This window comes from Poecilia reticulata, linkage group LG9, assembly GCF_000633615.1.
Source record: "Poecilia reticulata strain Guanapo linkage group LG9, Guppy_female_1.0+MT, whole genome shotgun sequence".
Lineage (NCBI taxonomy): Eukaryota > Metazoa > Chordata > Actinopteri > Cyprinodontiformes > Poeciliidae > Poecilia > Poecilia reticulata.
In genome coordinates this window covers 31,113,861-31,128,568 of record NC_024339.1, presented here as the reverse complement: position 1 = coordinate 31,128,568, position 14,708 = coordinate 31,113,861, and the positions used below count along the sequence as shown (strand labels likewise).

The window sequence follows — 14,708 nt, the reverse complement described above, 5'->3', positions numbered from 1 at the left end:
AAAACAATCTTCTTCAGAAACACTCACAGAAGATGACATTGAATTCTCCAAAAATTATAACAGGAGGGTTTTTTCCTCTAGGGAATCATCCGTCCTGGGATATTTAAATCTGGAGAATTACGTGCCACCTTTTGACAGAATTTCTGAGTGTTCAACATCAGAAGAAATGTATTCTGAAGAAAGCTCAGAACATGATGTTCAAATTGAGCCACAACATCATGAAAGCAATGATGTTGAAGAAGTGGATGTTTCTTTTGAGGAAGTCCCTTCTGAAAGCAGAAATGCCGGAAATTTAAGATCACGATTAGCTACCAAGGAGATTAGCTTCTCCTTGGTAGCTAATCTGCTACCAAGGAGAAACAGCTAACAAGTAGCAGTTCACATTGGGCACCTTTTKTGGAGCTGTTGGAGGGGTGCTGGAGAGTGTCCCTCCAAGAGACTTCCTTGTTCTGCTGGGGGATTTCAACACTCACATGGGCACTCACAGTGAGACCTGGAGGCTTGTGGTTSAGAGGATCGGCCACCCTGATCTAAACCTGAGTAGTGTACTGTTATGTGACTTCTGTGCTCATCATGGACTGTCCATAATGTACACCTTGTTCAAGCATAAGGGTGTCCATATGTGCTCATAGCACAAGGACACCCTGGCTACAGTTCTATGGTAGACTTTGTTGTTTCCCATCTGATCTGTGGCTGTATGTCTTGGACTCTTGGGTGATGACAGGCAGAGCTGTCCACTGACCATTCCCTGGTTGGAAGTTGACTGATGATGGGRGAGGATGCCAGTCAAACCAGAGAGGCCTAAAGTGTTGTGAGGATCCTGGCAGAGTCATCTGTGAAACAGAGCTTCAAATTTCACCTCTGGAACAACTTTGAACACATTTTGGARGAAGTGGATAGAACATCACCCCACAGAGTCRTTCCCCTACTCCATTGTCAATGCRGCTTAACGGTGATGTGGCCACAAGATTTTCTGTGCCTGTTTTGGGGACAACCCTAAAATCAGCTCGTAGGCACCAGAAGGGAGGGATGCTCTCAAGCCAAAGATAGAGAACTATCAGATCTTTTTGGACTGACACCCTGGAAGCAGCTGATGGATACTGGCAGTCCAACTGGCATGCAGCTCAGGTGGTCCCTAAGGCAAAAACTCGGGTGTAGAAGAAGTTCCCAGAGCCCATGAAGAATGACTTGGACAGATCGTCATAAATTGCGGTTGTAGGTCATGAGGTTGACATAGTGGACCCATGACAAAAACACAAAATCACCGAGTGACTGTTTGACCACCTCAGTGACCTCGTCCCAAGAGATTGGAGAGCCCAACCCAGAGTCCCCAGGCTCAGCTTCCTCAATAGAAGGCATGTTGGTGGGATTGAGGAGGTCTTCGAAGTATCCGGCCCACAATGTCCCGAGTCAAGGTCAGCAGCACACCACCCCCACTATAAACAGTGTTGGTGCTATACTGCTTCCCCAGTGCAGTGCAGCACCAACACTGTTTATAGTGGGGATGGTGTGCTGCTGACCTCGACTCGGGACATTGTGGGCCGGAGGCCAGGATACTTCAAAGACCTCCTCAATCCCACCAATATGCCTTCCCCAGGCTCAGGAAGCTGAGCCTGGGGACTCTGGGTCGGGATCTCCAATCTCCTGGGACAAGGTCAACAAGGTGGTCAAGAAGCTCCTCGGTGGCAGGGCCCCGGGGTGGATGAGATTCGGCTGGAGTTCCTTAAGGCYCTGGATGTTGTAGGGTTGTGTTGGCTGATGCGACTCTGCAATATCGCATGGGGGCAGTTCCCCTGGATTGGCAGACTGGGGTGGTGGTCCTCCTGTTCAAAACGGGGGACCTGAGGGTATGCTCCAATTACAGGGGGTCACACTCTTTAAGCCTCCCTTGCAAGGTGTATTCAGGGGTCCTGGAGAGGAGGGTCCATCGGATAGTCGAACCTTGGAATCAGGAAGAGGAGTGTGGCAGGAGGCAAGAAGACTGCAGCGGCAGGAGGCGAGAAGACTGCAGTGGACGGAGGCGAGAAGACTGCAGCGGACGGAGGCGAGAAGACTGTGGTGGATGGAGGCGAGAAGACTGCGGCGGAGGTGAGAAGACTGCGGCAGAGAGAGGCAAGAAGACTGCGGCGACCGGAGGCGAGAAGACTGTGGCGGAGGGAGGCGAGAAGATTGCGGCGGAGGGAGGCGAGAAGACTGCGGCGACCGGAGGTGAGAAGACTGCAGCGGAGGGAGGCGAGAAGACTGCGGCGACTGGAGGCTAGAAGACTGTGGCGGAGGGAGGCGAGAAGACGGAGGCGACCGGAGGTGAGAAGACGGAGGCGACCGGAGGTGAGAAGACGGAGGCGACCGGAGGTGAGAAGACGGAGGCGAGAAGACGAAGGCGACCGGAGGCGGCGGACGGAGGCGAGAAGACTGCAGCGGCAGGAGGCGAGAAGACTGCGGCGACTGAAGGAAAACAGGATGGCGTTCAGGAACCAGTCATGCCACCAGCTGTGGAGCCTGTCAACCAGGAGACAGTCAAACTGCTTGGAAACCATGAGCAGAGATACTGAGGCTGGCAGAATGACTGGGGATGGTGATGGAGAATGAGAGGGGACTGGAGCTGTGGAAGAAATAAAAGAATAAATATATAAAGAATAATATATTTCTTATCAAAATATGTATTTATGCTTTTATTTCTATATATATATGTATGTGTGTGTGTGTGTGTGTGTGTATATATCCATACATACACGACATAATAATAAAAGAATAAATATATATTTTGATAAGAAATAAATGCATAAATATATATTTAATTTTTTTCTTATCCTGACAAGTTTCCGTCAAGATATTTTGCTTCCTCTTTTTTTTTTTGCTTTTTAGAAGCAAAAAAAGACAAAGCAAAATATCAATTTTTCTTAAAACACAAGAAAAAACTAAAACGCATGTTATGGGGAAATAAAATATATACGTCTTACCTTTACGTATAAATGAAATCCATGCACCGCTAATTCTGCACAAAAATATCCGTTCATCCAAAGCCAAGTCTATCCTCTGCATGTCTTTTCTACTCGGTTTGAGAATCAAACTGTCTCGAAGTAAAACTTTCAGCTCCGGTGTTGGTCTTTCCTTTAGTTATCATCTCCTGCTTCAGTTGAAAATCCACTTTAGAAAACTGTTTAAGTGTAGAAATGTAGTCTTTCATGTTGACATCGGAAGAGAGAAATATATCGCTGTACTTTACTTATTTACTGTGTGGCTAGCTCCATGGCTACCTCGCTGTCTTACTCTGCAGTTGTGCAGTCACAATATCGGGGATCATGAGCGCCCCCAGCGGTGAGGCAAGAGAACTGCCTGCCTCACCTCGAGTCTGTCTGCCGTTTCTTATCGCTCCTCCGCACACAAAACATCAACCGTGCATTCTGATCAACATTATCATTGTGGGTTTAAAAAACATAAAAACCTTCTAAATCCTAAAACTTCTTATTCTTTGGGAAAGTTTTTCCATATTTGAGAATTATGAAGAATCCAGAGGAATAAAGTTATTCCTTTGTGTAACATTTTCAGCAGTGGCGCAACTACACATTATTTAGGTGGATGCGAAAACATAAATCGTCCCCCCCGGAAAGGAATGTCAGGTTGGCGCCCCCTCTGGTGCTGCGCCCCTATGCGTTGCATACCCTGCATACCCACTTTTTGCGCCACTGAGTTTCAGTTACTTCCCAGTTCTGATGAGGTGTTGGTGATGCTGCAGGTTTCAGACCATGTCCACCATGTTGGCCGTCAACGTGTTGGGATGCACGGGAACGACGGAGGAGCGGGCCGCCCTGCTGCATAAAGTCATCCAGATCGCAGCCGAGCTGAAGACCACCACAGGCGACATGTTCGGCTTCGCCGCCGTCATGAGAGCGCTGGAGCTGCCGCAGGTGAGAGGAACAGATCAGCATTAACGCTGCGGTTTGCTAATCTTTACTGATGGAGAGTTGGGACAGGAAAGAGCGAAGGACATGGAGAAGTGTTTACCTCTTACACACAGAGAATAAAACACAATGAGCGACACTGAACTCTAAACGCGTTATCTCTGGCTGTAAAGATACAAAGATTGCTGTTATAACTAAACTATCTGCTGTTATTAATGTCAAAGTTGGAACTTTAGTTTGGAAAGCCAGACAAGGGTGTGAAAGGTGCCACATGTGATCATTCATTTTACTCTTCATTGCCTTTAAATGAAGCTACATTTTAAAATAAAACACAGCAGCAGGAAGCGAAGAGAGCAGAAGGTGATACATTTTCCAACATGAATCCATCAAACTGCTTCTTTCTCTCCTGTCTGAGGCCAAATTCACTCAGCAGCCAAAAGTAATCCAAATCTCCCACAAAAAATCTAAATTGAGTAATGTAAGTTATATAACCATATTTTTCTATTTGTAGTTTTTGACGTTTCTTCGTTCCTCAGGTGTCTCGTCTGGAGCAGACTTGGGCGGCGTTACGGCAGCGACACACAGAGGGCGCCATTCTGTACGAGAAAACGCTGCGGCCGTTTCTGAAGAGCCTGAATGATGGACGAGGTAAAACATGTACCGTATCTTCTGCACTATAAGGCACCTAAAAACCTTCAGTTTCCTCAAAAGCCGACAGTGCGCCTTATAATCCAGTGCACCTTATATATGGACCAATATTGAGCCACAACAGGTCTAGCAGCTACAGTAAGCAGCCGCCGACTTCATTTTCGCCCGTAGAAGAAGAAGCGCGCGGTGCATGCTGGGATAGTTGTCAGAATGCTGGTTTGTTAATAAAGTTTGACTGACCTATCTACCTACCGACCGTCTTGAATCAGGTCAACTAGCACCAGGTTCTCCACCAACATGCTGTGCACGAACGGAGAAGGGTGACCATTGTCCGGCCCCGCCCCGGCCCAGGAAGGCTCTCCTCGCCAACCCGAGGCAGACTGTTTTGTTGACATTCTCTTTAGTGCAGCTCCATCTAGTGGATGCATAATGTAACTCCAGACTCTACTGTAGCATCTATTCTATGCGCCTTATAATCCGGTACATACAGTATATATACATATATATGTATCTTTTTTTCTTTTACTCTGTGAAGTAAAGTTAGAATCAGCTGCTCGTTCTGGGTGTGTCTGTCCTGCAGAAAGCTGTCCGCTGTCCAGCACCACCTTCCCCCATGTCCTGCCCCTCCTCACCCTGCTGGAGAAGAGCTCTGCGGTGGGCGAAGGGTCAGAGCCGTGGGAGACGGCAGAGGTCGGTGTGGAGGTGGTCATGCTCCACCTGACGGCGGCCAGAACTATCGCTCAGCTGGGCGGGATCTATCACTCCAACGCTAAGAGCAGATTAAAGGGTAAGAACCTGGACAGTTCTGGTCCTGCTTCCTCCATTGGGTCGGGTCGAGTCGGGTCACAGAGGCAGCAGCCTAAGCAAACCTTTCGTCTACCTCTGCTTTAGCCACGCTCATCTCCTTCTGTTGTTCTATTTATTGTGGAGATTGCTGCCACCTGCTGATTAAGAATAGGTTTTGCAGGGATTAATGGAAATCCCAAAAGCACTCTAGGCTGTTTTCGACAGAGTTTTGCATACGGACCAGAGTTTGATGGTTTTGGTTCGATTATGCAGTCACACCTCCAAAAACCAACTGGACTTTCAAGGCAAACAAACTAGAGGTGTATTAAAGCGGACTAAACATGGTCGATGGGAATGCACCTATAGATGTATATTTTCTTCAAAGTCAGAACAAAAGAAAAAATCCATTTAAAATATAATAGTGTAGTCGGGGCAAAAATCAGTATCCCTGCAACTTTTTTTCTTTACTGTTTTTGTATTTTCCATGTCTGCTCAAGCATAACAAAAGACAAAAATTCTTTTTAATATAAAATATAGAAACCCTGAGTCACCCTCATTGGCAGCAGCATGCTAATCTCAAAGTGAAACCAAACGGTTGTAACCGACGTGAGCTGATGGTGAACTGTGACGTTCCAGGTTTCCAGGAGCAGGCTGAGGTCAGGGAGATCTTCCTCACCGACTTTCAGATGAGGCTGCTATGGGGGAGCAGGGGAGCCGAGGAGAACCAGGTCCTCAGATACTCCAAGTTCGACCAAGTGCTGACCGCCTTGTCCAACCGGCTGGAACCGCCGATCAGACGACGCTGATCCCAGAGACGTTTAACTGATCAGCCGGCTTTAAATGGTGGATTCTCTGACATCCGTTCAAGTCACTTTAAAGTGGAACTAACCGTCTGTAACCACGCTCCCTGACAAATGTAGAAAAATCCAAGAGGGTGTCGATGTGGGCATTTCTAAAGACCAAACACGATTGGCTGCCTGTTCCCTTCCCTTTGTTGTTCCAGCAACAAAAACATTTCAGAGACTTACAGAAATCATCTGAGAACACTGCTTTAAAAAGTTTAAAAAGAAAACAAGAAGTTAACAATACAATTTATTGTAGAAACATTATTTTTAATGCTGTTTTTAAATATCTTTGTTTTTAACTTAGCTACATCAGTTTTGTGTTATTTCTGTAACCAAAATTGATATTTTTGTATTATTTTGGTTGTTTTCATATATTTTTGTAGTTTATTGCATAAATCTGAAAAATCAAAATGAACAAAATAAAACAAAAATGTAAATGCTAAACCAAAATGCACCAATGTAACCAATCAGAAAATTAAACTGCAGTGACCACATTTCAACCCAAAGGGGGCAGCACTGTGCCAGTTTAGCTCTGTAAAGATTACAGAACTAAGCAAATTTACCCAAAAACATCTTTACATTCACATAGAAACTTTAACATAGAAACATTAAGAATATATTTAGAGACTTTATCAGTAAAAATATGTGTTTTGGGGGTTAAATACACTTTAAATGTGACAGATTGTACAGTTGACATGGAAACATTTGTATCTGAGCCTCGCTGACATAAACCTGAAGGAAGGAAAGTGAATGCATGATAACAAAACTTTATTAAGGTTTACAGCACAAATTATGATTTTTATTGAAAGGAAATGTGATATGAGTGTTGTTTTTTGTGTTTTCTAACATATATTTTAATTTTAACGTTGAAAAACTCCAACTAAGACACTTAATCCAGTCATTTGTGAGGTGAAACTGTTCTTTTATCCTTTTATCATCCATCAGCACCAGAGAATAAGAGTCCAGGACTTCAGATCGTGCAGCAGGCTGTCAACACAATGTTAGAACTGCAGATAAAATGAGGTCCAGTTCCTGGTTCTGTTGGGACTACAGGAAGTTAACGCTGAACCTTTGTCTGCAGGGTAGAAATGATTTGTGTGCCTGAAGGCTGGACCTTCATTAAATACTAGACCAAACAATGTCTCTCCATCTTCACTATTAATTTTATTAATAAATGGTAAATCTGTTGACGTGGGATCAGTTTGAGGGAACAGCTTCTGACAGCAATAATTCAAATTCAGAGAACTTATATAAGCTTACATTTAATATTTATCTGTTTAGTGTTATAACTGTGAACAAATAACATTTTCCTCTCTGAAAATTGACTTTATTTATTAAAGGTTCCTGTGTTATTTTTTTTTCCTCAAACTTTACTATGAATGTTAAAGTTTTTAATAAACTTACTCCAAAGATCTCTGGATTATTTTTAGTGTGTTGCTCTAAAATGTTGCTGCTAGTTTACAAAAAGATGAAAATCTTTGTCTTGTTTGCTTTTGCCGGAGTTAAAAAAAATAAAGTTCACTAGTTTGAAAATGGCGCCCTCTGCTGTTCAAAAATACATTTTCTGTCACATTCTGTGTTTTATTTTTATTTACTAATAATACGATTTGTAACAAGGATTTTGTGATTGTTTACATTTTTTAAATATAAATTTAACTAATTAATCATTGAATCATGTTATGGATTATTTTACTTTTAAACAAAGGTTTAGAGTCAAAATATTAACTTTATTATTGTTATGTTTATGTGGCAATGTTTTTGTTTATGGGGCTGCAAACAAGGATATTTCCATTTATTCTTTTAATTATTTTTCATGTTACACTCTGAGAAAACCTGAGACATCTGCCGATGTGTTGCTGATTAAGTCACACAAAACTCTTTAATATTAATAATAAAAACAAAGACCAAATCTCTACAAAGTTAGTGAGTGGATTTTATTGATTGGCTGAGTTGTAGCAAGAAAACTAAACAGATGCAACCAAAACCAGCAACTCTTCTGCTTTGCTTCCAAGACAAATATGAACGTTCAACAAGCTTAAAGGTGGAATTAAAGTTTGGATTATTGGAAAGACACGAAAGATGGCATATCAGTGCCATTGTAGAAATGAAAAAGAAGCATATTTCAGCCAAAAAAAACTCAAAATATGAGAAATTTGCTAGAAAGAAACGTTGAAATTTCTGAGTTTCAAAAGTTGAAAATGTGCTAGAAAAAAAAAAGAAATTTTGTATTTAATCTCAGAAATATTCCATTTTTTTCTCTCAAATTTCGGAAATTTCCTCTATTTTCCCCCTTTTTTATTGATCTCAAATTTTCGACTTTTGAAACTCAGAAATTTCTAGAAAATTTCTGAGATTAATCTCAAAATTTCTTTTTTTTGTGGCATGAATGTACCGCTCCGCTCCACCCCCACTTTTATTCTGTCTATAATGGCCCAGAATTACCTTCATAGTTTTCTGTGTAGAAATTTTAAAAAGTCAGCTGGACTGTGATCCTCCAACGTGTCTTCCTTCGGGTCAACACAATACGTCCTCATTCCTTCTGGGATTTGTAGTCCTTTTAGTGACCACGTTCGGTACATCCGCATTACTTCCGGTTTCCTTAAAGAACTACAACCCGCCCGGCGGAGCTCTGAGGAAGACAGCGGAGGTTTTCCGGCTGGGACCCAAAATGCTGGCCGTCCTGCCGGCGCTGCTGCTGCTGCTGCTCAGCTCCAGGCCGGCCTGCGGCGTCTTCCAGAAGCTTTACTGCAGCTTCTCAGACAGCTGCGACTGCGACTTCAAGCCCAGCGTCAGAGGTGAGTTTGGTCATGTTGTTTACAGCTAATGCTACAAGCTAGCAGGCGGCTAACATGATAACATTCAGCTCAGAAAGACTTACCAGTATGTTTTGGGTCGCCGTCATGTTCCGTTTCAGCTTAAACGTCTTTTTCTGATGCTCTCACATTTTCCGGATTCTGTAATGGTCAGCTAGGCTGGTCCTGCTGCAGGAAACATCCCCACACCATAACACTTCCACCTCTGTGCTTCACATTTAGTATGAGGCTCTTTGGTCCAGAGTATTTATTTGTTTCATGGCAAACTTGTGCTCCGTTCTGGTGTCCAAATATTTTCATATTCCAGAAATCCAGTTCTTGGAAAACAATAGTTTAACATGTGCCGTTCCTGATGTAGCCTACATGTTTGAAAACGTCTTTTAGCATCTTCTGGTCTGCTCTCAGGGTGAACTTGTGTTTTCCTCCTTTACACAAGAAAGATTGATGTCAGATTCTTCTGAGACCTGTTTAAATATCTTACCAGACTTGAAAACATCAACTACATTTGGTTTATGCAAAAAATGTCTACTTGTCTTTGGGTTTCGTCAGTGTAAAACTGCAGCAGTGGGTTATCAGCACTGAAGGCGTAAAGTTTGAGGAAAACGTGACTTTTGTCAGTCTAATGGGATCCTGGAGGCCCACAAAACGTCTGGACTGAGGGAAACCGCTTCAAAGTTTTCACATGCAAATGGTCTCAAGACAACAATATTATTATTTATCGTAATAATAACTTATGGTATAATTTATTGTTCAGTAAAACCTGTAATCGTGACAGACAGACATATCTACTAGTTTAAAATATCAAAGTTTGATGTCGTTCCTAAATAAAAACCTGTGGCTTGAAGTGCTTATAAAAATAACACAATTCATGCTGACAAGTTGTTGTGTATTTGATGCTTCCTCTTAACCAGGACTCCTTTAAAAACAGGTTTTTGATGTCAATGTATTTTTTTATCCTGGTAAAATAAATAATAATAATAACCGACAGGTTTGAGCTTTAACCTGTTTGTGTCGTGATGAGCAGACTTGGAGTGGGATCTGTACAAGAACGTCTTCGGTCAGCACCTGGCTCAGGACCTGGTCTCGGAAGAAGTTTCCAGCTTTCTCCTCAATAAGAGCCCGGATCGGCCCCTGGTTCTGTCCTTCCACGGCTCCTCTGGGACCGGGAAGACGCTGGTCAGCACCATGCTGGGGAACCACCTGTACGGCTCGGCCATGAGCAGCCCCTTCGTCCACCAGTTCGTCCCCACGCTCCACTTCCCCTCAGCCGAGCTCGTCGCTCAGTACCGGGTGAGTCGCTCTGGACAAGGCTGCAGAACCGGCGTCAGAACCGCTCTGGGTTTTTCATTGTATTTTAGTTTTATTCCGCTGTGACTTTGTGTTTGTCTAATTCAGTTAGTTTTAGTGATGCTGGGTTTGTCTGCTCTGGTCGGCAGGAGGAGCTGAAGAGCTGGGTGAAGGGAAACCTGACGGCCTGCGCGCGCTCCGTCTTCATTTTTGATGAGATGGAGAAGATGCCTGCAGGCCTGATCGACGTCCTGGAGCCGTTCCTGGGTCCGTCACACGTTGTGTTTCGCACCAACTACAGGAAGGCCATCTACGTCTTCATAAGGTAGCCTGGACACCAGACACACCATCGTTCACCATAAAATTACATGAAAATAAATGAATTTCATGAAATCACGCCGGTTTTTAAAAACTCAAGTTTTTGGATTAAAAGTTTTGCCACTAGGATGAGGTGGTTTTTCACGATTATCAAAGAAAAACTGCAGTGGAAACAACAACAACCAGATGTTACTACTGGCAGAAACCATGAAGAAGACAGGAAGTAGTTAGAGGATGATGCTGCTGCATGTTTTTTATAACTTATCACATGACCAAACTTATTCACGTGACATTAATTACATTTCTTTTATAATAAAAAGACAGCAATGCGATATAGTGGTTTTTTTTACGTTTGCCTTTCACCCATCCCATGCCGTAATATGGGATGTGTGAATATGCCCGTATACGATTGTATATGCTGTAAAATACAAAGGCTTATTAGTGCCATGATAGATAGGAAAAACTTGGACATTTCTGAGTTTGAAGTCAAAAATTTGCTAGAAAATACTGAGTTTCATCTCGGAATTTTTTGGGTGACAAACTGTGAATTTCTGAGCTTGAAAAGTGAGAAATTTGCTAGAAAAAAATCAGAAATGTTGAGATTAATCACTGATATTTCTAGAAAAAAAAATCAAGGAAACTTCTGAGCTTGAAAAGTTTTCACATTTTTTTCTGAAACATTTCTGAGATTAATCTCAAAATTTCTAAGTTTTTCCTGTTTTTTTTTATTATTATTGAGAAAATTTCTGATTAATTTAAAAGTTTTGGAGTTTCTCCTTTTGGTGGAAAATTGCTCCTCCTTTTTTATTATTCTACCTGCGGCGGCCCCGACGGTCCGCGGTATCGTTGGCTCCAGGTGTGACCGTCTCCCTGACGTTCTCGTCTCCAGGTGTTTGTCACCTTTTCCTTGGCGATTCCACCTGACAGTCTGTCGTCGTTCAGCGTGTGTCCGACCCAGCGCCGTCTTTCCTCCTGATTTCTGCCTCTGTTGGCAGCCGGCCGGTTCTTTCCTTTGGGTTCATGTTCCCGTCTGGCCAGCGGAGGTGGAGCCTCCTTCTGGGATGCTGTTGTCATGGAAACGCAGCTGCTGTAAACCTCTGCCTCCTGGTTTCTGTTTGTCTGCAGCACCGCAGGACAGGAGGCGATACACCGGCTGGTTCTGGAGAACCGACTGGCTGGACGGGACAGAGACGAGATCAAAGCGTCTGACCTGCAGGAAGTCGTCCAGCAGTCGGTTTACAGCAACAAAACCAGTAAGAGACGCCCATCAGATCCCTGGGTTCTGATTATTTAGTTTATTAAAGTCTGGATTGTTTCTCTCTCTGGGTTTCCAAAGTCCACAAATTGGATTTGGTTTTTTTGGTGCATCATAATTGAGATGTTCAGACTGCCATGAAAAAGTCGGATGTTCATATTTGGGTAAAATAATTCGACTGCTGTGTGAACGGAGCCAAGCTGGAGTTTTTACTCACCTTTATTTGAATAAATAGATTTTGTTTATATATTTGAAATGTTCAGATCAGTACCAAGGGTTGATCCACGCCTTCTGAACCTTTTTCCTTCCACTAAACTTTCCATCAATATGTTTTGATACAACACTTTAACAGCCAGCTTCTTCGGTGACAGAAGTTGTGACCATTAATGTCTGAGCAGAGATGAACATGTTCATGTCAACATGTCTGTGTTGGTTTTTCCTGACTCAGGATTCTTCCTGATCGTCTCTGAACCCGTCTGTCTCCCCAGGTGGACTCTACCTGTCCAGCATCATCCAGCAGAATCTCATCACTCGCTTCGTCCCCTTCCTGCCGCTGACCCGGACCCACGTGGAGCGCTGCGTCCGCGCGCAGCTCTGCCAGCGCGGCGACTGTAACCGTGACGACGTGGTGGAGGCGGTGGGAGGAGACATGACCTATGACCCCGCAGAGGGACACTACTTCTCCACCACGGGATGCAAGACGGTCGCTGCAAAGATCAGCTTCTTCCTGTGAGCCGCAGCCGGACGGTTCTGGTTCCACTGGGAGGAAAACGCCTCCGATCTGCTTTCAAGATGCAGGATTTGAACCGACGACCCGATGCTCATGGGTAACCGGAGGGAAAAGCTCCGTAAAGGCAGAAAGCAGCAGGAGGAAACAAACCGCAGCAGCAGAGTTTGGTGGCTGCTGCCTCTGGACCAGGAATCCTTTCTACCACGGCAATTTGGGGCGGTTACACAGAAACGGGAGCAAAACTCGGCCAAAAGACTCTGAAGTTTACAGATCAATCTGGGAAATTTCAAAGCTCCAAAAGTCAAAAATTCACTCGAAAAAAAATCTGAAATTTTAACATTAATCTCAAATTTTCTACAGAAAATCTTGAAATTTGTTGGAAAAAATGTTTAGATTAACTTCTGAAATTTTCTAGAGAAAAAGCCAAAGTCAAACATTTGCCAGAAAAACATCTAAAATTTTGAGATCTCAGAAATTATAAGAAACTTTGAAATTTCTTAGTTTAAAAAGTCAAACATTTTTACTTTTGGAGCTCAGAATTTTCCATGTTTTTTCTAGAAAATGTTTAAAATTAATGTCAACATTTCTGAATCTTTTGGCGGAAATGTACTCTTATTTTTTTAAAATGTCATCGTATTTCTGCCAAACCTCAGACGACTTTTAAAACCCAGAGCTTTTTAAAAAGCTGCAGCTGCTTCAGGTCATCGACTTGTTTTGTTTTGTTTAAATGATTTTTGTTCTCCGTCCGTCAGCCTTCAGACGCCTCACAGGGTTCAGTGAAGATTTTTGATTTCTTTGGTCCTTTTAAGGATGCAGAAGAACAAAGACTTTGACTTTATTTTATAAGTTATTATTTTACGGAAATGGATCAGAGATTTGAATGAAACTGTTTTCATTTCAAGATGTTTGAACCATGAGACGGTTTTTCATATTTTCACTGATGTGAAGTGAAATATTGTTTTAAGATGGAGGGAAACTAATGTGCTGAATAAACTCAGATGAAGGAATGCCAAAGCTGACGAAATGAGACCGAGTATTACGGACGTCATAGATTTAAAAAGTTTTAAATTGCCCATGAAGGAATACATTTCAAAAAACATTTTTTAGATTTATTTCTCATATCAACAACAAAAAACTTGGAAATTGTCTCATATCGCGAAGTAATACGTTTTCAAAAAATGTCAATTTTCCATGATTAAAATCATAAATTTACTATGTAAACATGAAGATACTGTCTAAAATCAGACATTTCTCATCAAATAATGACAAAGGTTTTGATTAAAAAGATTTTTAATCAATTTATGAGTTTCTTTTACAAATTTCTAACTTTCCAAAGTCAGAATATCCAATTTATATTAATTTAAATTTATATCTGTAATTGTGGAAAATTCAGCACTTCTTAGTGAAGATTTATGAATGTTTGACATCAGAGAATTGCTATGATTTTATGATAATGGGAGGTTTTATTATATTTATAGTTTTTTCTCATGTTCCATGGCCCTAATACTCTGTCACAGACTGAGGGACAAAACTAACTAAATAAATAAATCATTAATTAAATGTACCATGAAATAAGTGTAATTAAGTATTTAAATATTTTTTTAGAAACAATTTAAATGTAGTTAAATAATTAAAAATGCAAACTTATAATAATTATTTCATGGTGATTCTGCAGGAACAGAACCATCAAATAATTTATTTTAATTTGATAAATTAATTTTATTTTAATTAATGTGTATCAGCTATCATGAGTTTGCATTTTAATTATTTAATTTCATATTTAACTAATTAATTGTCCACTACATAAACTATGATCTATTTATTTATTTAACTTTGTCCCTTTTGGCCTTCCATAGGATACAACTCCTAAACATTTGAAATCAAGTAGGATTCAAAGTTTATGAGCTCAACTCTACTTCTGCCAGCAGGGGGCGGCAAAGACTTTTTAGTGCCAAAAGCAGAAGATGGGGTGAGGAAGAGTTTACCTGTTGGTTATATATTGTTCATATGATTGTCTGATCAGTAACGAGAGTTTTAGCTGAAAAACTCTGCGGCTGCTGATCAGAATGGATCTGGATGCTAAAATCTCAGCTGTTTCCTTCAGATCGAAACGTTTACAGCTTT

The 14,708-nt window shown here is 42.0% G+C and overlaps 3 protein-coding genes across 4 annotated transcripts in view; all 3 read left to right on the top strand.

The window, feature by feature from the left end:
- Window positions 1–6,395, top strand: part of sh2d3cb (SH2 domain containing 3Cb) — a 46,085-nt gene extending 39,690 nt beyond the window's left edge. For both annotated transcript variants that reach the window (XM_008419337.2, XM_008419338.2), the window contains 4 exons: window positions 3,737–3,908; window positions 4,439–4,550; window positions 5,131–5,337; window positions 5,973–6,395. In XM_008419337.2, the coding sequence (XP_008417559.1) occupies window positions 3,737–3,908; window positions 4,439–4,550; window positions 5,131–5,337; window positions 5,973–6,142 (661 nt within the window). In that variant the 3' untranslated portion in view covers window positions 6,143–6,395. The remainder of the gene's footprint in view (window positions 1–3,736; window positions 3,909–4,438; window positions 4,551–5,130; window positions 5,338–5,972) is intronic.
- LOC103470703 (putative uncharacterized protein SPANXA2-OT1) lies at window positions 1,592–2,605 on the top strand. Its single transcript, XM_008419330.1, has 2 exons — window positions 1,592–2,304; window positions 2,353–2,605. Exon 1 carries the CDS (start codon window positions 1,779–1,781, stop codon window positions 2,259–2,261), a length of 483 nt encoding a protein of 160 aa, XP_008417552.1. The 5' UTR covers window positions 1,592–1,778; the 3' UTR covers window positions 2,262–2,304; window positions 2,353–2,605.
- Window positions 6,396–8,806: 2,411 nt separating the features above from the next.
- tor2a (torsin family 2, member A) lies at window positions 8,807–12,948 on the top strand. Its single transcript, XM_008419339.2, has 5 exons — window positions 8,807–8,976; window positions 10,019–10,284; window positions 10,431–10,606; window positions 11,725–11,852; window positions 12,343–12,948. Exons 1-5 carry the CDS (start codon window positions 8,850–8,852, stop codon window positions 12,585–12,587), a joined length of 942 nt encoding a protein of 313 aa, XP_008417561.1. The 5' UTR covers window positions 8,807–8,849; the 3' UTR covers window positions 12,588–12,948.
- The last annotated feature ends 1,760 nt before the right edge of the window (window positions 12,949–14,708 follow it).